At 44.6% G+C, this 24556-nt stretch overlaps 1 protein-coding gene across 1 annotated transcript in view; it reads left to right on the top strand.

Moving 5' to 3' along the window:
- The window catches only part of Nup210 (nucleoporin 210), a 106341-nt gene that overhangs the window by 52363 nt on the left and 29422 nt on the right, over window positions 1-24556 (top strand). Inside the window, exons 16-21 of the mRNA XM_045152547.1 lie at window positions 1319-1492; window positions 6211-6403; window positions 7031-7137; window positions 8588-8692; window positions 8794-8895; window positions 23943-24071. Coding sequence (XP_045008482.1) covers window positions 1319-1492; window positions 6211-6403; window positions 7031-7137; window positions 8588-8692; window positions 8794-8895; window positions 23943-24071 — 810 coding nt within the window. The remainder of the gene's footprint in view (window positions 1-1318; window positions 1493-6210; window positions 6404-7030; window positions 7138-8587; window positions 8693-8793; window positions 8896-23942; window positions 24072-24556) is intronic.

Genomic DNA, 24556 nt, shown 5'->3' with positions numbered 1-24556 from the left:
GGCCAGCTTGAAACTCACTATGTAGATTTGTAGTCCAGGGTGACCTTGAAATCATTTTGTCTCAGCTTCCCAAGTGGTGGGTTTACAGGCAAGCGTAAGCCACCATGCCTGGCTGCAGTGTTTTTAGTTTTTTTTTAATGTTAAAAAGCAAAAATATTACAAGGTTGAGTGGACTGAGCCAATATATCTGTCACCTAAATTCCCTCAGGGCTGGCTCAACTGATTTGGCATGGCAGCTTGCAGTGCAGGAGTCCTGGTGCCACCACCCTTTCCCTCTGGCCAGGTCAAGGTTCAGGGCCGTGTGCTCCTCTAGCTTCTAACAGGTCTATTGCTCTGTTCCTGGGAATCTCTAAATGTAAACAGAAAGTAAGCAGGATGTCTGTGAACCAAGAAATACAAGAGAATGCGTGCTTCTTTAGAAAAGTGAAGGCTGCCATAGATTGAGTTAAAGGCACCCATGCACACCACTGACCACGCCAAGGCTGGCAGCTGTGGTCAGAGAAGTACATGGATAAAGGCCACCTCCTCACTGCGAGTGTTTGTGAAAGTGCAAGGAAGTCATACGAGTAGTAAATTCATAATACTGAATAAATTAAGCTAGAAGAGTTTCTTATCCTGGCTTGATTGAATTATTAGTCTTCCTTTGCCCTGTGGGAGTTGGACCCCAGGCCAGCCCGCACTAAGGCTCTTTATGCTCCCAGGCTGTGAACTCCTCACCTGTGGTTGTGTGGGTAGACAAAAAGCCTGCTTGAAAGTCAGGGAAGCCTCCCTCACCTCTCATGGCTGGAAAGGGCAAGGGCTGCTGGAACAGACTGTTGCATACTACAGTTATTGTCACTGGAGACAGAGGATGCCTTCACATCCTCAGTAAAACTAGGGCACTAGCAACAGACAGACACACATTTCTTTCTCAACTTAAATTCTCTTCTGTGTAGCAGCTGCTGGTGTTCCTCAGAGAGAGCAAACAGGAGTGCAGTAGCTACCCCAGCCATGGCCAGCCTTCCCCTAGGCTTTGTCCTGCACATTCCCTGTCCTGACCCATTTCCCCTTGCTCTGAAGTCAGGGTGAACTCCTCATTTAGACCTCCAGGACCAAGTGGGTTCGTCAGTACGGCGGGGGAGGCTCTCCTCAGGTTCTAGGAAATTACAAAGTACCCCTGATCTACCTGTTCGGGGATGTTTGCAGAAGGTACTTGGGGTTCCACTTGAGAATCCCTTAAGTGTCATGAGGCCCATCATTCTGGAGGGAAAGTGAGTTTCAGCTCAGGGAGGAAGAGGATGCACTCAGGTGTCTTATACTATTACTTCTGTCCTGCCAGGTCATTGCCCTCTCAGTGGGGAACCAGCCCAGCCTCTCCAACCCCTTCCCTGCGGTGGAGCCCACTGTGGTAAAGTCCGTCTGCGCCCCTCCATCCAGGCTCACTCTCACACCTGTCTATGCCCGCCCCCAGCTGGACCTGTCCTGTCCACTGCTGCAGCAGAACAAGCAGGTGGTGAGTGTGCTCGCTGTTGGGCGGGAGGTGGCACTGCCGCCCAACTGGTGGATGCCCCGAGCCCCTTGCACCCGCAGTCTTGAGTGTTGTGATGCCCGCATCACCTGGATCTCACCAGCCAGCCCTGCAAGCAGTTCTGTTTGTGTCTTGCATGGGGGATTGTAGCAGTGGGGTCTTCCAAGATATAGTTCACAGTTGGTCCTTTACTTATAGTGGCTCAGCTCATGATTTTTTTTTTTCACTTGATAGTGATAGAAAAGTGATATACATTTATTGGAAAACACACTTGGAATTTTAATCTTTTCTTGAGCTACTGATAGTGATAGTTGCTCCCCCACCCCCACCCCCAGCCTTAATGCTGCACAGAGCCAGTGAACCACAGTCGGTAACCAGCTTTGTGGCCGTGTGGAGCACTGTGATGCTCAGGCCTGTGTTATAGCAAACTTTATTGGGGCAGGCTGGGATGAACTGTGCTGTCCTAAAGGATAAGTATGTGGAACGCTGTCCTTAAGATGGGCTCATCAGGTTGTGACCCCATCACTGAAGTCCAGGAGCCCAGACTCTCTGTCTCCCTCTGCTGGGCACACAGGAGGTGTGAAACACTTAGAGGGTTTGCTGTGACTCCAGTATGTCCAGATGGGGTTTGTCTGGGCAGAGTGGGTGGCCAGAGCAGGGTGAGGGCTGTGAGGAGAGGTAACAGCTGCCACATTGAATTGTCATGATAGAAAGTGGAGGCTGTTTCTAAATAGGAATTGGGAGATTAAGAATGTTCCTGGAAACCCATAAGTCTGCTCCTTTAGTAGCTGGAACCTGTCCAGTCCTCAGTCTCTGGGCATTAGAACCAGGGTCCCTGAACATGTCCTGCTCAGGGAGGGTGGGACACACTCCCCATCAGCCCCAACTCTGCTCAGAGGAGGGAATTTAGTGCCCTTTCATGTTGTACGTGTTAAAAGGGTACAGCGTGCTACTCTTGTATGTCTGTTGTGTGAGTTGTCAGTCAGAGCAGTGAGCCTTTCCCTTGCCCTAGCACTGACGGTTCCTTTGTGTTGGTAAGTTGGATCATTCTCTTGCAGTTCTTTATAAGATACATCATAAGTTACCGTGGTCTTTAGTCACCCTGCTGTGCTGCAGAACCCTAGCGCTTACTCCTCCCCGTGTTCGCTGCCTGCTGCCCCTCCCCACCTTCCTGGCCTCCGGTAACACCTCTTCTATCCTCTACTTCTGTGAGATTATTGTTGGCTGCCGCATGTGTGCGAGAACATGCATTATCTGTTTTCCTGTGCCTGGTGAATCTGCAGGTTTCGCATTTTGACTCACTTTTCCCTATGGGATATTGTCTTTGGCAGAGGGATAGCATAATGCCAAGTTTGGACCCTAAAGGATTATCTGTCCTGCTGGGTCCCTTTGGCCAAGGTGAGGAGACAGAATTAGTGAGGGCAGTGTCCACCACGGGCCCAGCATTAGGAACCACTGGCCTGGGTCCGAGTCCCACCAGCTGTGGTAGCTGACTTCCTGTGAGTGATGGTGACAGTGGCAAGTGATCTTACAGGGGACAGATGTGACTATGCAAAGTACAGAGTATTAGCCTTTATACTCTTAATATTCTCTGCTTGAAACCTGTCTATGGCTTCTAATTTGCTCAACAAAAAGGCCAAAGCCCTTGTGTGTCCCACAGGGCCCTTTGTCCCCATCCCTGGCCACTCTTTCCACTTACCCCACACCTTTCTTAGTTTTTGGTGTGGGGAGATGTTGAGGTAGGGTTTCACTCTATCCCAGGCTGACCTGGAACTCACTGTGTAGTCTTGGGCTGGCCTCAAACTCACAGTGGCCCTCCTATCTCTGCCTCCAAGTGCTGGGATTAAAGGTGTGTGTCACCATGCCCAACTCACCCTGCACCTTTCATGCTTGGATGTCTTGTTCCCTGGACTTGTTGCTCATGGCCCTTTAGGCTCAGACTGGCTGCTCCCTACACCCCTACACCTCCCTCTTAGTCTCCCTTAGTTCCTTTTTTTTTTTTTCTTTTTCAAGGCAGTGTCTCACTCTGGCTCAGGCTGACCTGGAAATCACTCTGTAGTCTCAGGGTGGCCTCTAACTCATGGCAATCCTCCTACCTCTGCCTCCAGAGTGCTGGGATTAAAGGCATGAGCCACCATGCCCAGCTCCCTTAGTTCTTTATTTAGATTCTCCCTTGGCACTGGGGCCTCCATAGCCTTCACCTTACCTAAGGGTTCAGCATTGAATTCCACTTCCTACTTCCCTCACCTTCAGGCACTCACAGTGACAGCCCTGTAGAATCTACTTGCCTAGTTTAACCTGTCTGGACGCTGGAGCTGAACCTGGCTTCTGCTGGGAGCTCAGCAAATGCCCCTGGCAAGTTGAGCCAAGAAGTACACCTCTGAGTCCCTCTATAGATTTCTCTTGTTTTATGTTAACCGAGAGACCCTGAGGCAGCAAGGGGTCAGGGAGTTGGGGTGGATATGGGGCAGCTGCCCTTGTAAAGGGCAGTTTGTGCTGCTGCTGCACCACATCCAGGCAAAACCCAAATCATATCTGTGTGTGCATTGGCTTTGAATCCAGAAAGCCATATCTGGCCAGGTGTGCCTGATCTGTGTGCCTTCCAGGCAGTAGGTTTAGCCCAGGGCTGAGCCTGGTCTCAAAGACAGTGGTATGGTTGTGGAGCTTGTGGAGTTGTCTGTCACTGGGAAATAATGGACCTCAGGCACAGAACTGCCATGTGATCCATTAGTCCTCAGGTTCTTGAGCCATGAGCTGGCCATTCAGGCTTGGCCCCTGCAATTTATGATCTCATTAGGGGACCTTGAAGAAGATATATCCCTGAGGTGCATCCGGGTGCAGCATCAATTTACTTTTATAGCTCTCCAAATCCAGAGGCCACCTAGGAGGTGTTTGCAGAGTAAATTATTGGCAAGGTGAGACACCAAAATGTAGTCAACCAGCCAGAATGACACACTGGAATCACACTCCAGCCTGATTAGAGTCCTCTGGGCAGACCTGACAGTGCTCTGCTCACTGAGCTTGGGCTCTAGTTGTGCATCTGAGGACTGGGTAGCCCAGAGTGGGTGGAGCTGGAAACCACACAGTACCAGGTGAGGTTCCTTGGGTCTGAAATAAGACCCACTGAGTTCCATCCCTAAACCTACGTGACTCTGAGCAAGATGTTGGAAGTGTCTGAGCCATAGCCTCCCCATTTGTGAACGGGAAGGGTGCAGACAGCTTATGATGTCTTTCCCTGGGAACTTTTCCACCTGGGGTTGCATCTGGAAGAAGGGTTAGTATGTCTGGTACAGGCTCCTGCAATTGCTGACCATATCCATAGCTCCATGTCCTACTTAGTCACAAAACCCCTGGTGTACCTTGATTATAGAGCTAACCTGCTGTCAAGAAGGAGTGACTTTTGAATTTGTGGCATCCCTGGTCAGGTGTTGTCTGGGGAGAAATCCTCAAGATGGAAGCATGAAGTCTTGTGGCTATGTCATTCAGGACAGGCTAGGCTGTGCCACAGTAACAAACAACTCCTTAGCCCCATGGCTTGCCTGTGTAAGCTCAGCTCTTGCTCACATGATGCATGTATCTCGAGTTGGTTTAGGGACCCTGTGTCTTGTTGTCTTCATTGTAGGACTTGAGATGTGAAGCCATCACTAGGAGCTATTGTACAGAGAAAGATTGTGCCTCTGGAATTGTTACAAATAATTTTTCACATTTTTCTGGCCAAAACTGTAGAGATGGTTCATTCGCCCAAGGTCATCAGAGAGGACAGTCTCTTCTACTGACTATGCTTAAATGAATTGGAGTAGTTGGTGAACTGGGCTAATCACCTCTGTCCATTTGGTCAGTGGGGAGGTGATAGCTGCCGTATTGCATACAGGAATGGACTCCATTCAAGACCTGTGGGGAGAATCCAGTCAGGGAGCCAGATGTTGGCACATGGGCTGGGCCCTTCCACCTTGCCTCGCCCAACTTGAATCTCCCTTGTGTGCTCTTTTCCTTGTGGGTATATATTTGGGCTTCTTTAACATGAGGGTTCCTATTCCCATCTCCTGGGGTATCTAAGGATCTGGTGAAGGTGAGACTCTGAAGGTTGCTATGCAAACCCTCAGGCTCTGGGATGTCTTAGGTGTTACTTTTTGGCATTTGTATTAAGTTTCTGGGATGTGTTGGGGGCATTGGAGTATATGTGGAAGTGTAGAGGATGGCAAAGGTTTAGAATGGTGGGGTAGGAAGGAAAGAAACCAGTAGGGTAAGGGACTTAGGATGAGGGTTTCCAGCCTCCATGCTGTTGATACCTAGGGACAGACTAGTGGGGCTGGTCTATGCACTGTGGGGTGTTCAGCATCATCCCTTTCTTTATTAGATTTCAGCTGCACTGTCCCTACCAGTTCTAATAGCAACAGTTGCCTCCAGATGTTGTTAGAGGCTCTCTTGGTGGTTGGAGTCTTCCCATTAAGAACCAGATATTGTTAGAGGCTCTCTTGGTGGTAGGAGTCCTCCCATTAAGAACCAGAGACCAGATTGAAGAGGAATTAAGGGTACCTTGGTGACCAGTAGGAGTGAGTGTTGTTTGTGACTCATACTCAGTCCTGAATCAGGACCTCCTGTGCCCACAATGGAGCTGGCTGGCCTCTTGACATGCCACGTAGTTAGCCAGGGCATGCCCAGTCCTGGGTTTTGCTGTAGCATTCCACCTTTGCTTCTTTTAGGTACCAGTATCCAGCCATCGCAACCCCTTGCTGGACCTGGGTGCCTATGATGAACAAGGCCGCAGATTTGACAACTTCAGTTCTCTGAGCATCCAGTGGGAGTCCACACAGCCATCACTGGCCAGCATTGAGCCTGACCAGCCTATGCAGCTGGTGTTCCAGGATGATGGGAGTGGCCAAAAGAAGTTACATGGTGAGCCAGGTCTCCAGCCTGAGGGACTGGGGCTGGAGGATAAAACCAGTCAGTGAAACCCGGAACACACAGGAAGTGTTCTACCCCAGACGTGGGCCTGTTGGGACCCATTTATCTAGGCTCCCTTTGTCCAGAACTAAAGCAGGATACATGTGAGCACACTATGATTCTTTTTTTTTTTTTTTTTTTTGAGACAGGGTCTCACTATTCAGCCTAGGCTGTCCTTGAACTCAAGGTCTTTCCATCTCAGGCTCCTGTGCTGGGATTACAGGCATGCACCACCACACCCAGCTTCCCTATACTTCTTTAATACTTCACATACATGTTATGAGTTGGGAACCAGAGGCTTAGCACCTGGAGCAGGAAAGTTTGCTATGCTAGGTCTCTTGTGCCATGAGGTATCATTATAATGCCCCTCAGTGGCCAAAAGTTGAGTCTGTCTTCTCCAGCTTACTTCAGCTACTCACTGGTTCCTCACTCAGGGCCTGCTAACTCTTATGGGACATAGAGTTTCAACAAACTCAGCTACCTGATTTTAAACTTAACTGTGAATCCACAGGGGGAATGGTGGTTTCAGAGACAGCCACAGGGTGAGCATTCAACACTGGTTTCTCTCCCTGCAATCAGGTTTACAGACAATTTCAGTTCATGAGGCATCAGGAACCACAGCCATCTCCGCCTCAGCGACTGGCTACCTGCAGCCCCACCTCAGTGCAGCCAGAGGGAAGCATCAGGTACCGCCCAAAGGACACCAGAAGGCAAAGCAGGGGGCAAGGCCTGGGAGTCTCCTGCTTCTGCCTGAGGGTCCTGAGCTCCCTTGGGGATCATCACCCACCAGGCTCTTCTTCCTTCCCTAGCATCTTTTGGGGACCCCTGAATGTGCTGCTTGTGGGGAGCAAGTGGGTACTTTGGAGGAGTGGTTAAGGTTCCCCCAAAGTGGCCCTTCCTGGATGACACCCATTCTGTCCTAGAAGTGCTCCCCTCAGTAAACTTCTGTTTGAGTCGTGTGCAGGTAGCAGATACTGTCTGAAAAGGGAAGTGAGGGTTAGATTCCAAGGGACACCAACCTGGGACGAGGAAGTTTGGTGTTTCCTGGGAGATAGCTTTACCAGAGGCCTGCCACCTGTGGGAGCAGCATTGGAGGGAGGTGCTGCCGAGGCAGACATTTACTTGTTCTCGTCCCTGACAGCTTCATCCCTGTGTGTTCTCAGCAGTGCTAGCAATCTGCTGGCTTGTAACTGCCCTGACTGGGTTCCCTATTGATTCCCTTTTGAGACCTTTGCCCTTACACATTTGACCTTCTGGGGTTCTGTCTGCCTTGCAGCCTTTTCCTGGGTATTGACATTTCTGAGAGTGTCCTTTGCTTGAGTCTATGTTCTCTGTGAGTAGCTTTTCCTCAGACTCCCTTGGATGATGCCTGGTATAGAACAGGCACTCCTGTGCTGAGCAGGTGATTTCATTAATCTACAAACACAATCATCTGTACTTACAAACTAGGACAGCTGCAGTGTCACTGGTATAGTCTTAGCACTCTTGGTCCTCATGTGGCATGTGACTGTACATGAATATGTGGGTGAGTCATACCTGGGTCCAGCCAGGCACATGTGTCAAGAAGCATGCTTCATGCAGTGCATACCACCCAAAGGAATGAGGCTTATCCTTGTTCTCCAGGATCCAGCAAGGAAAACTCTTCTGCAAGGCCTTCAGCTGGTCAGCAGTTTTACTGTTTGTCAAAGCCCTCCTGTCCTCTGGCAGCATCAATCACATTGCTAAACATGTGGCTATTATCTGTGAGGTCCTGAATATCAGGGTGTCTGTCATTCACCAGGGTAGGATGGGGTGGCATCGAGACAGGACCATTTATAACTGCTTTGCCTGTGGGGAGAAGGGAGGGTAGGACTAAGCGGGGACCTCTTAGGTGATGTAGCCACTTCACTAGACTTAGGAACACTGTGGTTTTGTTGGGCTTTATTTCCTGAACATAATGAGGACCATAATGGAACATATGGATCACAGAAACATAATGGAGTGAGGCCAGGACCTGGGGCATCTACCCTACTCTTGTGAAGGATGGCCTGGAGCAGGAAAGTTTGCTATGCTAGGTCTCTTGTGCCATGAGGTATCATTTGGCATTTGTATTGGCATGGCTTCCTGAATCTGATGTTGTTGGCTTCACCCTTTCAGCACAGCCTTCCAGTACCTGTGTCAGCCTCCATTGAGCTCATCTTGGTGGAGGATGTGAGAGTGAGTCCAGAAGAGGTGACCATCTACAACCATCCTGGTGTCCAGGTATACCCTTTGTCCAACCTCCTGCCCTGGGAAGACTAAGCCAGGGACCCCTCACCCTCTGACACTTGGTCTGATCCCCCCATCCCCACATCTCCCTCCAGGTGGAACTCCACATCACGGAAGGCTCTGGCTACTTCTTCCTTAACACAAGCACCCTGGACATCATCAAGGTGGCCTACCAGGAGGCACAGGGCATTGCCATGGTGAGCTTGGACCATTGGTCTCTATGCTGGCTTCCATTCTTCATCCCAGCGTAGATGGATTATTTCCAAGAGCTGGTGCTTAATCTCATTAGCTGTCTATTGAGCAAGGTCTTTAGATTGTCTGATTCACTCTGAAGCCTCCATCATTTCCATGTCACCTTTGTGATTTCTATTCCATATCTACCAATTACCCGCACTGTTAGTTAACTAATGGCTTCCTTTCACTCAATCTTTCAATTAATCTTTTAATTATTACATAAGCAGACTACAGCGGCCATGATGAAACTTGCATTTCAAAGCATGTCTGCTTTTCTGTTTCTCCACATTGCTTTCTTCGCCCTTTACTAATCTGACAGATAAGGACTTCACTGTGCCTATGGTATGGAACAACATAGCAGCCTAATTTTATTATGTTGTCCTGAGTTGCCTTTTTTTTCCTTAATTTCCATAATAGTAAGTAGGCAGTCATTTGCACATTTAGCCATTCTCTTTTTGTAGGGTATTTGAATTGTTTAAAAAACTTGAAAAGAAATATTTATTTATTTGGACCAGGCATGGTGGCGCATACCTTTAATCCCAGCACTGGAGAGGCAGAGGTAGGATGATTGCTATGAGTTTGAGGCCACCCTGAGACTACATAATGAATTCCAGGTCAGCCTGGGCTAGTGTGAGATCCCACCTTGTAAACCCCCCCCCAAAAAAATTATTTATTTGCAAGCAGAGAGAGAGACAGAGAAAGAGAGCAAGAGAGTTAATACTGGTGTGCCAGGGCCTCTAGCAGCTGCAAATGAATTTCAGATACATAACACTACTTTGTGCATCTGGCTTTACATGGACACTGGGGAATCAAACCCAGGTGGTTAGGCTTTGCAGGCAAGTACCTTAACTGCTGAGCCATCTCTGTAGCCTGCTGTTCACTTTTTTAAAAAAATATATTTTTTAATTTATTTGAAAGGGAGAAATAGAAGACAGAGAGTAAATATGGATGTGCCAGGGCCTCTTGCCATTGCAAATGAACCCCAGATGCATGTACCACTTTGAGTATCTGGTTTTATATGCATGCTGGGGAATTGAACCCAGGCCATCAGACTTTGCAAGTAAACACCTTTAACTGCTGAGCCGTTTCTCCAGCTCTCTGTTCACTTTTGATAAAGTCTTTACCAAGATAGGATTGACATCATGTATTTTACAAACTTAGTGTACAACTCAGGTTCTTAGGGTTATTACAGGTGTATACAACCATTACCACAGTCAAAGTTTACAGTGTTTTCAGTGATGCAGAAAGATACCTATGGGCTGAAGAGATTGCTTAGTGGTTAAGACTCTTGCCTGCAAAGGCAAAGGACTCAGGTTCCATTCTGTAGTATCCACGTAAACCAGATGCACAAGGCGGCACATGCGTCTAGAGTTTGTTTGCAGTGGCTGGAGGCCCTGGTGCACCCATTTTTTCTCTCTCTCCAAAAAAAATAAAATAATATTTTAAAAAGATACTTTTATCATCTTTCAATTCTTATCTACTCATACCTTCCCAGCTTAAGTGACCACTAACTTACTTTCTGACTTGATAGATTTGTCTATTCTAGACATTTCATATAAGTGGATCACATATACAATGTGTACTTCAACATAGCATGATATTTTTCAGGCTCATCCATTCTGTAGCATGTACCAGAAACTCATTCTTTGGGGTGGCCAAGTGGTCCGTTGATAATATGGGTTTCACCACATTTTGTTTATTCATTCACCTGTTATGGATATGTGGGTAGCTTCTATCTTTTTACTAATAAAAATAATACTGACCTAGGGAATGGCTCAATGCAAAGAAGAGGACCAGAGTTTTGATCCCTAGTACATATGTAAGAGTCAGAATGGTGGTATATGTCTGTAATCCCAGCACTGGAGAGGTAGAGACAGAATAATTCCTGGGGTTCTGCTGGATACCTAGTCTAGCTGATTTGGTGAAATCAGGCTTAGTGAGAGACCCTCAAAAAATAAGGTGGAGGGCTACAGAGATGGCTTAGTGGTTAAGGTGCTTGCCTGTGAAGCCTAAGGACCTAGGTTTGATTTTCCAGTACCCATGTAAGCCAGATGCACATAGCACATGCATCTGGAGTTCATTTGAAGCAGCTGGAGGCCTTGGTGTGCTTTCTATCTCTCTCTCTCTCTGTCTCTTCCTCTCCCCCTCCCACAAATAAGTTAATAAAATATATTAAAAAATAAGGTGGAGAGTGACTAAGAAAGATAACTGACATCACCCTCTCCAGTCCACAAGCAAATTAACTCCCCCAACACACACATGCACCCCCACATGCATATGAACGTGCATATATACAAATACACATCACATATACACATTAAAAAAATAAGAAAAATATACTGCTTTGGACATTTGTATAATGTTTCTGTGTGGAGATATATATATATATTCTTTTCTGTTTGGAACATACCCAGGAGTGGAATTACTGACTCATATAATAATTCTGGATCTGGTATTTTGAGGAACTACTGGCTATTTTTTCATATAGCTGCATCACTTTACATTCCTACTAGCAATGCATGAGGGTTCCAGATTCTCATCCTTGTCAACACTTATCATTAGCAGACTTTCAAGTTCTCACCATCATGGTAGGTGTGTGTGGTTTCACATTGTGGTACTGGTTTGCATTCCCTGATAATGATATATTGAATACTTTTTCATTGCTTGTAGGACATTTTTTTTTTTTTTTTGGTTTTTCGAGTTAGGGTCTCACTCTGGCTCAGGCTGACCTGGAATTCACTATGTAGTCTCAGGGTGGCCTCGAACTCTCGGCGATCCTCCTACCTCTGCCTCCCGAGTGCTGGGATTAAAGGCGTGCGCCACCACACCCGGCTGCTTGTAGGACATTTTTGTGTCTTTGAACAAATGTCTATTTTGATTCCTTGCCCATTTTCTCCTTCTATTAAGTTGTAGAACTTCTTTGTATATTCTGGATACAGATCTTTTGTCACATGTGATGTGCACATAATTTCTTCCAGTCTTTTGGCTTTTTCTTGGTGGCACACTTTCATGATAATATATTTTTAATTTTGATGAAATGTAATGTATCTATTTTTTCCTATCTAGGAATTCATTGCAAATCTAAGTTCATGAAGATTGAGTCTTGTTTTCCTTTAGAGTTCTATAATTTATTTAGCTGTGACATTTTGATCTTTGCTACATTGAGCTAACTTTTGCTTGTATAAGGAAGGAGTCCAATTCCATTCTATTGTGTGGCTTTCTAGCTGTCTAGCACCATTTGTTGAAAAGACTGTTGTTGACCTGGAAACATGGCTTAGTAGTTAAGGCACTTGCCTGCAAAGCCAAATGACCCAGGTTTGATTCCCCAGAACCCACGTAAGCCAGCACAAGGTGGCTCATGTGTCTGAAGTTCATTTACAGTCGCTGGAGTTTCTGGTGTGTCCATTTCTCTCTCTTTCTCCCTCCCCGTATCCCCTCTCAAATAAATAAATAAAATAAAAAAGAAATACAAGACTGTTGTTTTTGCACTGAACAATTTTAGAACCCATGTCAAAAAGATAGGCACAGACCTGAGTTTAGTTCCAAGACCTCCAGTTCTATTTAGGTTTTACATTAATCTGTGTCTAATTAAATGTCAGTGTTGAAGTTTAGGTTACTGCCAATGTGGTATCACGAAATGTGAATCTTCCAATGTTTTTCTTCTTTTCAAGTCTTTTTTTTTTTTTTTTTTTGGTTTTTCGAGGTAGGGTCTCACTCTGGCTCAGGCTGACCTGGAATTCACTGTGTAGTCTCAGGGTAGCCTCGAACTCTCGGCGATCCTCCTACCTCTGCCTCCTGAGTGCTGGGATTAAAGGCGTGCGCCACCACGCCCGGCTTTCAAGTCTATTTTGACGGTCTTGGGTCCTTCATAAGTCCATATGAATTTCATGTCAATTTCTAAAAGACGCCAACCAGAATTCTGATAGGAACCACCTTGGCATATTACTGATTCTTTCTATTCATGGACATGAAATGTTGCTCATTTATTTGGGTCTTCTTTGAAGTCTTTTGTCATTTCTTTGTAGCTTTCAAAGTATAAATTTCACACTTAAGAACTTATTCTTTTCCATGCTATTGTGAATAAAGTTTTATTTTTTGCTAATATTTGTTGTCACAAGTATCTAGAAAAAAACAGTTTACTTTTGCATGTTGATCTTATATTCTATAACCCTGCTAAACTCATTTGTGAGATTGTAGGAGATTCCATATATACACACAAATTTTTTTGTGTGAATATAGGTAGTTTGACTTCTCCCCTTCCTATTTTGATGTTTCCCTCCCTCCCTCCCTCCCTTTCTTTCTTGCTATAATCTGTAGTGGAATGTTGAATTAAAATGATAAAGACAGAAATGGAACTGCATGCAGCCCAGTTTTGGATTACAGGGAGGTTTTCAGCTCAGCTCCAGCTTGATTTCCTAGTGACTTTGTAGTCCAAGCATGTGGAGTCTTCAGCAATAGCATCCTACTATCTGCTCCTGGTGGGAAATCAAGAGCCTTGTAATGGCCTGTAATGTTTGGGAGCATGAGGGACCTCCCTGGCCAACACTAGCACTGAAATGTTTCAAGTAACAGTCTCTGACTTCTGGTTACACCATTGTCCAAAAGAGTTTGTTCCCATATGGCTTATTCATGCCCTCTTAGATTTTGATGAACTCTCCCCTGACCCTACCTTTACTCTATCTCTTCCCCTGACCTCACTTAGACTATTCCATCCCCAATGATCTGTTCATCTACTTACATATATACAATATCATCCCCCTTAAATCCTCTCCTCTCCTCCCTCCCTTACTGCCCCTTTGTAGCTTACTGGCCTCTGCTACCAGTTTTTACCCCAACCCACATACAAGTCTAAACAATTGTAACTAGGATCCACATATGAAAGAGAACATGCAGTATTTGGCTTTCTGGGCCTGAGTTACCTCACTTAGTACAATCCTTTCTAGATCTATCCATTTTCCAGCAAATTTCATAACTTCATGTTTCTTTGCTGATGAATAGAGTTACCACATCTTCATTATCCATTCACTAGTTGAGGGATAGCTAGGCTGATTCCATTTCCTAGATATTGTGAATAGAGCGGCAATAAATACGGATGTGCAAATATCTAAGGTAGTGAGATGGGTCTTTAGGATATATGCCTAGGAGTGGTATAGTTGGGTCATAATGGTAAATCTGTTTTTAACTGTCTCAGGAACCTCCACACTGATTTCCACAATGGCTGTACCAGATTACATTCCCACCAGCATTGGAGAAGGGTTCCTCTTTTTCAACAGCCTTGCCAGCATTTATCGTCATTTGTTTTCTTTTCTTTCTGTTTTTTTTAGGTAGGGTCTCACTCTAGCTCAGTCTGACCTAGAACTCACTATGGAGTCTCAGGGTGGCCTCAAGCTCATGGCAATCCTTCTACCTCTGCCTCCCAAGTGCTGGGAGTAAAGGCATGTGACACCACACCTGGTTTTCATTTGTTTTCTTGATAGCCATTCTGACAGCAGTGAGATGGAATCTCAAAGTAGTTTTAATTTGCACTTTCCTGATGGCTGAAGATGCAGAACACTTTTTTAGATGTTTTTAGGCCATTGGTATTTATTCCTTTGAGAACTTTTTATTTAGTTCCATGGCTTATTTTTTAATTGGGTTGTTTGGTTTCTTCTTATTTAATTTTTACATTCTTTATATATCCTGGATATTAATCCTCTGTCAGATGCATAGCTGGCATTCTGTAGGTTGCCTCTTTGCTATATTCATAGTGTCCTTTGCTGTACAGAAGCTTCTTAATTTCATGAGGTCCCAGTCGTTGATTAGTCGTTTTATTTCCTGAGTAACTGGGGTTATATTCAGAAAGTCATTGCCTATGCCAATATGTTGAAGGGTTCTCCTACTTTTTCCTCTAGCAGTTTTAGAGTTTCAGGTGTGTGATCCATTTGGACTTAATTCTTGTACATAGAGAAAGATAAGGTTCTATTTTCATCCTTCTACATACAGATATCCAGTTTTCCCAGCACCATTTCTTAAAGAGGCTCTCTTTTCTCCAGTGAATATCTTTGGCAGTTTTGTCGAAAATCAGATGGCTGTAGCTCTCCAGACTTACATCTGGGTCCTCTATTCTGTTTCATTGATCTACATGTCTTTTTTTGTGCCAGTACTATGTTATTTTTGTTATTATGTCCCTGTAATACAGCTTAAAATCAGGTGTGGTGATACTGGTAGCCTTTTTTATTTTTTTATTTTTTAAGATAGAGTCTTACTCTAGCCCAGGCTGACCTGGAATTCACTATGTAGTTCCAGGTTGGCCTTGAACTCACAGCAATCCTCCTACCTCTGCCTCCCTGGTGCTGGAATTAAAGGTGTACACCACCATGCTCAGCAGGTAACCTTTTTTTGTTTCTAACAATTTTTTTTTTTTTTTTTTGCTATTCATGACTTTTTGTGTTTCCAAATGACTTTTAGTATTGTTTTTTCTGGCTCTGTGAGGAATACCTCTGGAATTTTGATGGGGGTTGCATTAAATGTATAGATTGCTTTTGGTAAGATTGACATTTTCACAATATTGATTCATACCATCCAAGAACATGGGATGACTTTCCTTTCCTAGTGTCTTCTGCAGTTTCTCTCTTGGGTGTTTCAAAGTTTTCATTGCAGAGATCCTTTATTTCCTTGGTTAGGTTTATTCTAAGGTGCTTTTTTTTTTTTTGGATGCAATTGTGAATGGGACTGATTCCTTGTTTTCATCCTCAGCGTGTTTGTTATTAGTGTATAGAAAAGCTACTTCCTGATTTCTGTGTTTATTTTGTATCCTGCTACATTGCTAAAAGTGTTTATCAGCTCTAACAGTTTGCTGGTGGCCTATAGGATTCTTTATATATAGAATCATATTATCTGCAAATAATAATTTGATATCTTCCTTTCTAATCTTTTCCCCTTTATTTCTACCTCTTGCCTTATTGCTATAGCTAAAACTTCCAGTACTATATTAAATAGAAGTGAGGTCAGTGGAAACCCTTATCTTGTTCCTGATCTTAGTGGAAAAGCTTCAAGTTTTTCCCATTTAGTATTATGTTGGCTGTAGGTTTGTCATAAGTAGCCTTTATTATGTTGAGATACATTCTTAATATAGGCACTTAAAGCTATAAATTTCCCTCTTAGGGCTGCCTTCATTGTGCCCCAAACGTTTTGGTATGTTGTGTTCTCATTATCATTTGAGATTATGATTTTTTTTTTATTTTCTTTCTTGATTTCTTCATTGACCCATTCATCATTTAGTAGTAGACTGTTTAGTTTCCATGATTTTGTGTATGCTCTATAGCTTTTCTTTCTGTTGATTTGTAGTTTAATCCTGTTGTTATCAGATAGAGTGCAAGGAATTGTTACAGTTTTCCTGTATTTGTTAAGATTTGCTTTGTATCCTAATATGTAGTCTGTTTTAGAGAATACACCATGTGCTGCTGAAAAGAATGTGTGTTCTGTAGCATTGGATAAAAAGACCTGTAGAAATCTATCGGGTCCATTTGTTCTGTAACCTCTTTTAACCCAGATGCTTCTCTATTTTTTGCTGGGATGACCTGTCAGTTGATGAGAATGGGGTATTGAAGTCACAAACTACAATTGTGTTTTGTGTTATCTGTGACCTTAAGTCCAATAGTGCTTATTTGATGAAATTGTAAGCCCCCATCTTAGGTGCATATATGTTTAGAATTGTAATGTACTCCTGTTGGAGTGTTCCTTTAATCAATATAAAGTGACCTTCCTTATCTTTCCTAACTAATGTTAGTTTGATGTCTACCCTGTCAGATATATGGGGGGGATCAAGTAGGGGTTCACTCTAGCTCAGGTTGACCTGGCATTCACTATGTAGTCTCAGGGTGGCCTTGACCTCGTGGTGAATCTCCTACCTCTGCCTCCCAAGTGCTGGGATTAAAGACATGTACCACCATGCCCAGCAACCCTGTCAGATATTAAGATAGCAACACCTGCTTGTTTTCTAGGCCCATTTGCTTGAGATACTGTTTTCCATCTTTTCACCCTATGTTAGTATCCATCTTTTATGGAAAGGTGAGTATATTGGAGGTAGCAAATAGAAGTATCCTGTTTTTTAATCCAGTCTGCAAGCCTGTGTCTTTTGGTTGGGATATTAAAGCCATTGATACTAAGTGTTACTATTGAAAAGTGTGCATTTATTTTTGCCATTCTTCTTGTTTTGTAGTTCTTCCAGTTTTTCCTTTACTCTCTTGTATTGCTATTATTTGAGTATGGTTTGTTTTTTCCTATTTCTTTATGTATGTGCTTTTCGAACTCTTCAGCATAAAGGATCTCTTGAAGTATTTTCTGTAGAGCTGATTCAGTGGTCATATATTCCTTTAGTCTGTTTTTGTTTTGTTTTGGAATATCCTTATTTCTACATCAATTTTGATGGAAAGCTTTGCTGGATAATCTTGGTTGACAGTTTTTATCTTTCAGAACTTGGAATACAACATTCCAAGTCCTTCTGGCTTTTAAAGTTTGTGTTGCATGATTTGCTGTCATCCTGATGGGCTTGCCTTTATATGTGACTTGATTTTTCTCTCTAATTGCTTTCAATATATTTTCTTTGGTTTGTGTGTTTTTCAATATATTTTCTTTGGTTTGTGTGTTTTGTAATTTAATTATAATATGGCAGTTAGAAGTCCTTCCTGGTTTTGTCTGTTTGGTGTTCTGAAGGCTTCCTGTATCTGTATTGGCATCACTTTCCCTATTTGGGGGACATTTTCTTCTATGATTTTGTTGAAAATACCTACTATGCCTTTGGAGTGAAATTCTTCTCCTTCTATTATACCCTGAATTCTTTTTTTTTTTTCTTTTCTTTTTGGTTTTTCGAGGTAGGGTCTCACTCTAACCCAGGCTGACCTAGAATTCACTATGGAGTCTCAGGGTGGCCTCGAACTCACAGCAATCCTCCTGCCTCTGCCTCCCAAGTGCTGGGATTAAAGGCGTGCACCACCACGCCCGGCTACCCTGAATTCTTATATTTGGTCTTTTCATAGTGCCCAAATATCTTGAAATTCTCATTCATACTTTCTTATTAGTGTTTTCTTTGTTGGACTGATTTAGATCTGCCACCTGGTCTTCTAGTTTAGATCTTCTGTCCCCTCCTTGATCCATTCTACTGATGAGACTTTCTACAGTTTTCTATTTGACTTACTCTGTTTTTCATTTCTAATATTTCTGATTGATATTTTTTATTTCTATTTCCTTACTCATGTCTTATATTGAACTCCTTATTTCATTAAGTTAGTTTCCTGTGTTCTCTTCAGCAGTTTGTTTCCTTTGATTTATTTGAAAGATATAATCATTTTTTTCATATATTTGTCTGGCATTTCATCTAAATCAGGTTCTGGGGGTCATTTCTGCTGGGTTTGTAATTTTTTGGTGGAATTGTGTTGCCTTGATTTTTTGTTTGTTTGTTTGAAATCCAACTGAGCAATAGACACATTCAATCAAAACCAGCACAGAGTATTTATGCAAGAGTGGGGATTAAAGCAAACAGATAACCTAATAAAGACACACCCTTAATCCTATCATCTGGGCTGCTAAGATTTATGGTCTGCAATGGGTCCTAGTTCCTTGTTGGTCTTCAGCCTAACTCTTCCATCCACTGTGGAAAGTGAGATGTTAAAGCCAGGTGTGGTGATGTACATCTGTAATCCTTAGGAGGCTAAGGCAGGAGGAGTCTATGAGTTTGAGAGTAGCCTATACTACACAGCAAGACCTTGCCTCAAAGAATACAAAAAAAAAGTAAGTAAATAAATGCATGTGAAGTGTTCAGGTTTGCAACTATTATTGTGGAATTGTGTGTTGCTCTTCATTTCTTTGAGCTTTCTTGTATTTTGTATTCTGTTGCTGGGTGCACATCACCTTGACTGCTATATTCTTCTAACAGCCGACTCATAAGATGTCCCTTTTATCCCTAGCAGTATTTTGTTTCATAACTTAATTGTGTAATAGTGCAGCAACTGTAACTTTCCTAGGATAGTTGTTTGCATGGTATGTAAATATTTTATCCTTTCAGTCTATTTGTCTTTCGTCTAAAATGTTGACTATAAGTAGCTAAACTTCCTTTGTAAATGCAGTCAGACAGTCTCTGCCTCTTGATTGGACTCATTAACTAAGTGCATTTATTTTTTTCAGTGGTAGTACATGGGGGTTTTCTGCTTTTTACTTTTTGTTTCCATGTATCTCATGTCTTCCCCCTTCCCTTTGTTTGTAAAGTTTTGTCATTTAATTAGATTTGCCACGAAAGGAAATAACCTTGGCCAGCACTCTGCCTTCCTCCTGCACATAGCCATCTCCTATGCCATCATGTGTATTCAGCATAGGAACTCAAAGGTGTCCTTCCCACTTGAGTCAGGGGAAGAAGTGCCACTCAATGGGCTTGGCCTCCTCCACCAGCATAAAGCCGGACGAGTTAAAATATCTTTCTGGAGACATTATAGTAGGGTTAGGGGTAGGCAAAGGTAGGGAGCAATCTGGTGATCATTCAGAGATAAGAATTTGCCCACAGCACAAATCATGGTTCACCCTAAAGTGTGCATGAAGGTGAGAGCAGCCAGGTCTTTTCCTTCTCTTTTCCCATGTCTCCTCTATCTCTCAGAGAGCAGGTAGGAGGCTCCTAAGAGAGACAGACTCAGTTCTGCTAAGGTTTCATCTGATTCTCAGACCTTAGAGCAGGCTGTGAGTGAGTCAGCTCCCCTGATGTGGCCTGAACCCTGCTCCTGCTCAGTGACAACCCTGGCCTTTTGGATGTCAGTGATCCAGTTCCTTGAGCACATGATTCTCATCTTCCCTCCCAAGCAGTAAATTTATGCTTTTACCAGATTGTCACACAGGTGGCTTGAGCAGGCCCATACTGAAGTATGATCGAGGTAGGGTTTTGGTGGCAGGCACTTTCAGGTGGTTTTGGTCTTCTTGCTGCCAGATTGATAACATCACACTTGGAGTAGATGTCTATCTACCACACCCACTTCTCATCCAACACTGGTAGGGCCAAGATTTGGTGTTGTACAGACATACCCAGAGCCAACAGAGAGGGGTGGTAGTACAGATCATAGCAGTGTTGATGCAGTTGTCAGTTTGTAGCTCTTCCGGTGATTGAGAACTTGATACCTGCTTGTAAGGATGTACGTGGTGTTAGGTTAATAACTTATGGACTTTGGATTTGCTTTAATTAAGGAAGAGCTAGCATCAGACATACTCTATTAGGAGAAACAGCAAGTTGCTTAAAGGAGTCTTACAGGCACACCTCTCCAGCTCTTCCCCAGGTTGGTTTGTAGTAGTTGTGCCTAATATTGAGGAAATTCATGATGGTCAGTGCACCCACAAAATTTTGTTTCTTACTGTCCACAAGAGGTAGCAAAGAATGCCACAGGGAAGTAGCAAATACAACCCCTCTATAGCCCTTGGCACCTGGTCACAGCAGCAGTGAGACTTCATGAATTGTGTGTGCATGCTGTGGGACTCTGGGGGTTCTTGAGGTTCATCTTTCAGAGCTAGAGGCCTGTCAGAAGTGACCATCTCCCTTGCAAGAGACACTTGAGATAGGATTTTGCGCTGGAGTTTCCCAGGGAAGCTCTCAGCTCCTATTCATTCCTCAGACACTGCCATTCTCAGGTCACCTCTGTTCAGGTATCATTGTCCCCATCTTAGATATGGTCACAGTGGGGCTATAGCCATTCTTTCTTTTGACGTGGACTGCCCATTGGCCTGTCTGTGTCTCATGCTCTTGTTGAGTGGGACACAGCCCCTACAGCATGTCTGGCACTCTGGGGAGCAGCATCTTCTAGGCAGGCCTCTAGAGCATGGCTTCTCCCCCAGCAGTTCATGTGGAACATTGACCCTGGGTCTCTGTCCTCTCCTTTTCTTAACCTTCTTCAAAGGGAAACCAGGCCCAAACCTGCAGGAGAATCTTAAGTGTTGGTGGTCTGTGGCTGGTGCTCCCAGCTTGTTTAAAGGGTTGTCTCTGAAGGACACATTTGCACATTTCTTTGGCATTTTGCAGCTGCTAATTAGCAGCGTTTTCATTTCCCTTCATCACAGACAAGAAAGCCCACAGCCGCTCTCGTTCATTCTTACGTAGCTCCTAGACAATGCTTCGTTTCTTCCTATTGATACATGTTTGAGACTCAGGAATGGCTCCTGCATGTGCATTGGAAGAGATGTGAGGGTGTGGTAACACAATAGAGCTGTGGTGGAAGCTTTGTACCCACACAATGCACCCCGGGCTGTATGAAGCTGATTAGTTTTGCTCACACAACCCTCAGAACTCCCTGCAGGGACCTTTTATTTCATTCTTTGGCTGGCTTACCCAGAGAAATGTTTACCTTATGTAAACTTAGGATCTCCTACTTTTCAGCATTTCCTTTATGTTTCATGAATTGTCCACACAGAGCCCACGTCATTGTCAGAGCTGAGTGTGCTAAGTGCTTGCCATCTTCTGCCATGTGTTCATTCAGAAAAGCTTCGGTGCCTTTGGTATGCCAATCACTGTGCTAGGTGCTCGTGATAGGACTGTGAGAAAGAGCAGGGTGGCTCTAGTGAGCCATAGTGGTTTCTCACACTTCAGTACTGAAATGTGTGGCTGGCTGTGGAGGCACAGGGCATCTGCAAAGGTCTGTCTGGGGCAAGGCAGATAGGTGGTGTCAGCTCAAGGACTTGAACTGAGGTGTGATCTTTGAAGCTGATCTGTGGATTATATTGTAGTACTCAGCCCTAGCACCACCCAGGGAACTCAAAGGCCTGATAGGGTGCTTGGAGTCTATTCAGCATGGACTACTCAGTGACAGTGATTTTCCTATGAGTTCAGGGCATCCCTGCATAGGCTCCAGCCCTCTTGTGTTCATGGCTTGGCTACCATGGATGACCACATCAGAGGAAAGAGATAAAGAGATGCTAATGGCCACAGTGATGTTCAGAAATATTGATAGGGCTCCTAGTCATCTGCAAATGCGGCCTCCAGGAGATTAATCTGAAGTCTGATTGGGGGCCAGGGAAAGGAGGCCTGACTAGCTCAATGGACAGCACAGTTTGTTAATGAGCAGTAATGCATTCATTGTCTCCAAGTTGATGACAGGACTTTCCCCAGGGCTCTGTGTTTGCTGCTGTTCTCCAGTGGCACTTCTTTCTAACACTTTGAAACAAGAATTCCTTCCAGACACCCCCACTGTCTTCACATCATAAGCTTCCTCTCAACTGTCAGTCAAAAAGCATGTGGGTCGCAGACATCTGACAAGCATGATCCACATGCAGTCTCGTGAGTGGGAACAGGTCCCCATTTTGCTTTCAGCAAGTGGCCAGGTCTCTTTACTTCTCTACGTATGGTCTCTTTGTCTCTAAAGCAGCCCCATGCACTAGCCATAAGAGCATTCTTACAGGTACAGTCTGAGTTGATGCATGCCAGAGTGTGGGGTGGGCTAGGTCACATGAGCTCCCTACACAGCAGCCTGACATGGCCCTCCTCATTCAGAAGTGGCTGGACATCTATCCCTTGGGAAGCCAAGTGGAAAAGAAATTGATTTCCCCACTGCCATGTTATGCCTTTTTTAAAATGTTCAAAATTATCTTTTTGAAGGGGAAGGGAAAACCCACACTGCATTCCTGTGTGAGTGTCAGCAGTGGACGCCCCTTGTGGTCTTCTCACGCTGTAAAGGAGCCCCGGCTCCTGAAGGCAGCTGCTCTGCACGAGCCCCAGCTTGAGGCCTTAGCTTGCATTTCTCAAGGAAAGCTCCTAGTCCTCCCTGTGATTTTTCACAAGCTTTCTTGGAGGTGGGGGAAATATAATGATGATCCTTAGCAAAACCTGCTGGTTGACGGCAACAGGTCAAATTTCAGTGCTATCAGTTTGGAATGTAAGCATGACTTCTGCCCTGGGATTTTTATTAATCTGCTTTAAGCCATCATATTAAATAAGCCACACCCACCTGGCCTGTGTGGATGTGCCCTAGAGTTCACGTCTGCCTGTGAGCTATTCATCCTGGCCTTTCCCTACTGGTCCCTCCTCCCCTACCTGAAAGTCCTGTTCTGTTTGCTGATTTTCCCACAGGTTCTTGTTAGTGAAAGTCTAGTTTTGCAAACAACAAACTGCTTGCTAGACGCATTTCCCCCCCCCCCCCGCCACCCCTCATGATATGAGACTGCAAAGTCAGTCAGTGATGTGAGACGGCTCCCAGGGCTCAGCCCCTTGCCCCTGCCTGCCCAACCTCAAAAAGTGCAGAGCTAAGGCACATGCCTAAGTGACATAACAAGTTGCATCAAGTCTGCATTCAAAACTCAGACACAAAACACATCATGGCCAGAACCTGTAGCATGAGTGAGCAGAGCAACTTATACCATGGAGCTACATGAGGGGAAGAAGGATTATAAGGAGATCTTTGCTAGCCATAAGACTAGGAAGTACTAGGTCAGATTTGCTCATTTGCTGAGAACCTCTTAAGAGGTCACTGCTTCAAGCAAGCTGGGTTGTAGAGAAGAATGGGCCCCTGGGAGTCCTCAGGAATGAGTGACCTTTATGGTCTATTCCCAGTTCTGTGATGCAGTGAGTTCAGATTGGGACATTACATGAGAAGTCCCTTTAGAAGCCAGCCGTCTCCCTGTTCTTCCAGTCTCTGATGGGCAATTTGACACAAGACCACCGTGGGATGCTCTTTAGGGTTGCTTTTCTGCTACCAGGACCATCTTATCAGCACAGGAAGTGCATCTTGGGTTTAAATCCTCACTCTGCTGTGTGTGTTCCAAGCCACCAACTGCTCTGTACCACCACCCTTTGGGCAGTTGATACGAATGCTGTCTGAGATCCATCCAGCACTAACATGCGTCATCCCCAGCTCATCTCTTGGCTGGTGGGACTCATGAGAAGCTGGGAAGAACACATAGGATGTTCCTTGCCTGCTACTTTCAAGTGCTGACTGGAAAGTCCCTGGGGATGGCCTCTCAGGGTCCCCTGAGCAGAGATCAGGACTTATGACATGCCACCTCTGCCTCACAGGTGCATCCTTTGCTCCCTGGCTTATCTACCGTCATGATCCACGACTTGTGCCTGGCCTTCCCGGCCCCTGCAAAAGCTGTCATTTATGTCTCAGACATTCAGGAACTATACATCCGCGTGGTGGATAAGGTAAGTAGCTTTTCTGTGTGGTCCTCCCTCTGAAACACAGAAAACAGGGATGATATGGCTCTGGGAGACGTTTTCCTCACGTTCTTTGCTTTTCTTCCTGGGTCCTGCTTCCTGTTGCCCCTGCTGACAGCCCTGTTATTTCTTCATCCCAGTTGACATCAGCAAAACATGGCAGTAAATCCTGCCTGAAGTTGGCTATATCAGCCTTGACTTGGGAATTCATGTCCTCTAGCACACATAGGTTACTCACTAGCCTGGTACATACCTCCTGAGCATGTTTCCCCTCCCCCCCCAAACATAGGCTATAGATTCCCTGGAACTTCAGAGGTCAATGAGTAAAGTTTACTGATGCTAAGTGCTCCCACACTATGGATAAATCATAGTCTTAGGTTTTTCTTGCATGTCAACAGGATCATCAAATAGTGGAGGTGACTGATGCTAGGCTTTCAGAGAGTTACTGTCAGCCTCCTATTTTCCTGAGCAGA

Source organism: Jaculus jaculus, chromosome 6 (assembly GCF_020740685.1).
Source record: "Jaculus jaculus isolate mJacJac1 chromosome 6, mJacJac1.mat.Y.cur, whole genome shotgun sequence".
Taxonomy (NCBI): domain Eukaryota; kingdom Metazoa; phylum Chordata; class Mammalia; order Rodentia; family Dipodidae; genus Jaculus; species Jaculus jaculus.
This window is presented reverse-complemented; position numbering and strand designations above follow the sequence as displayed.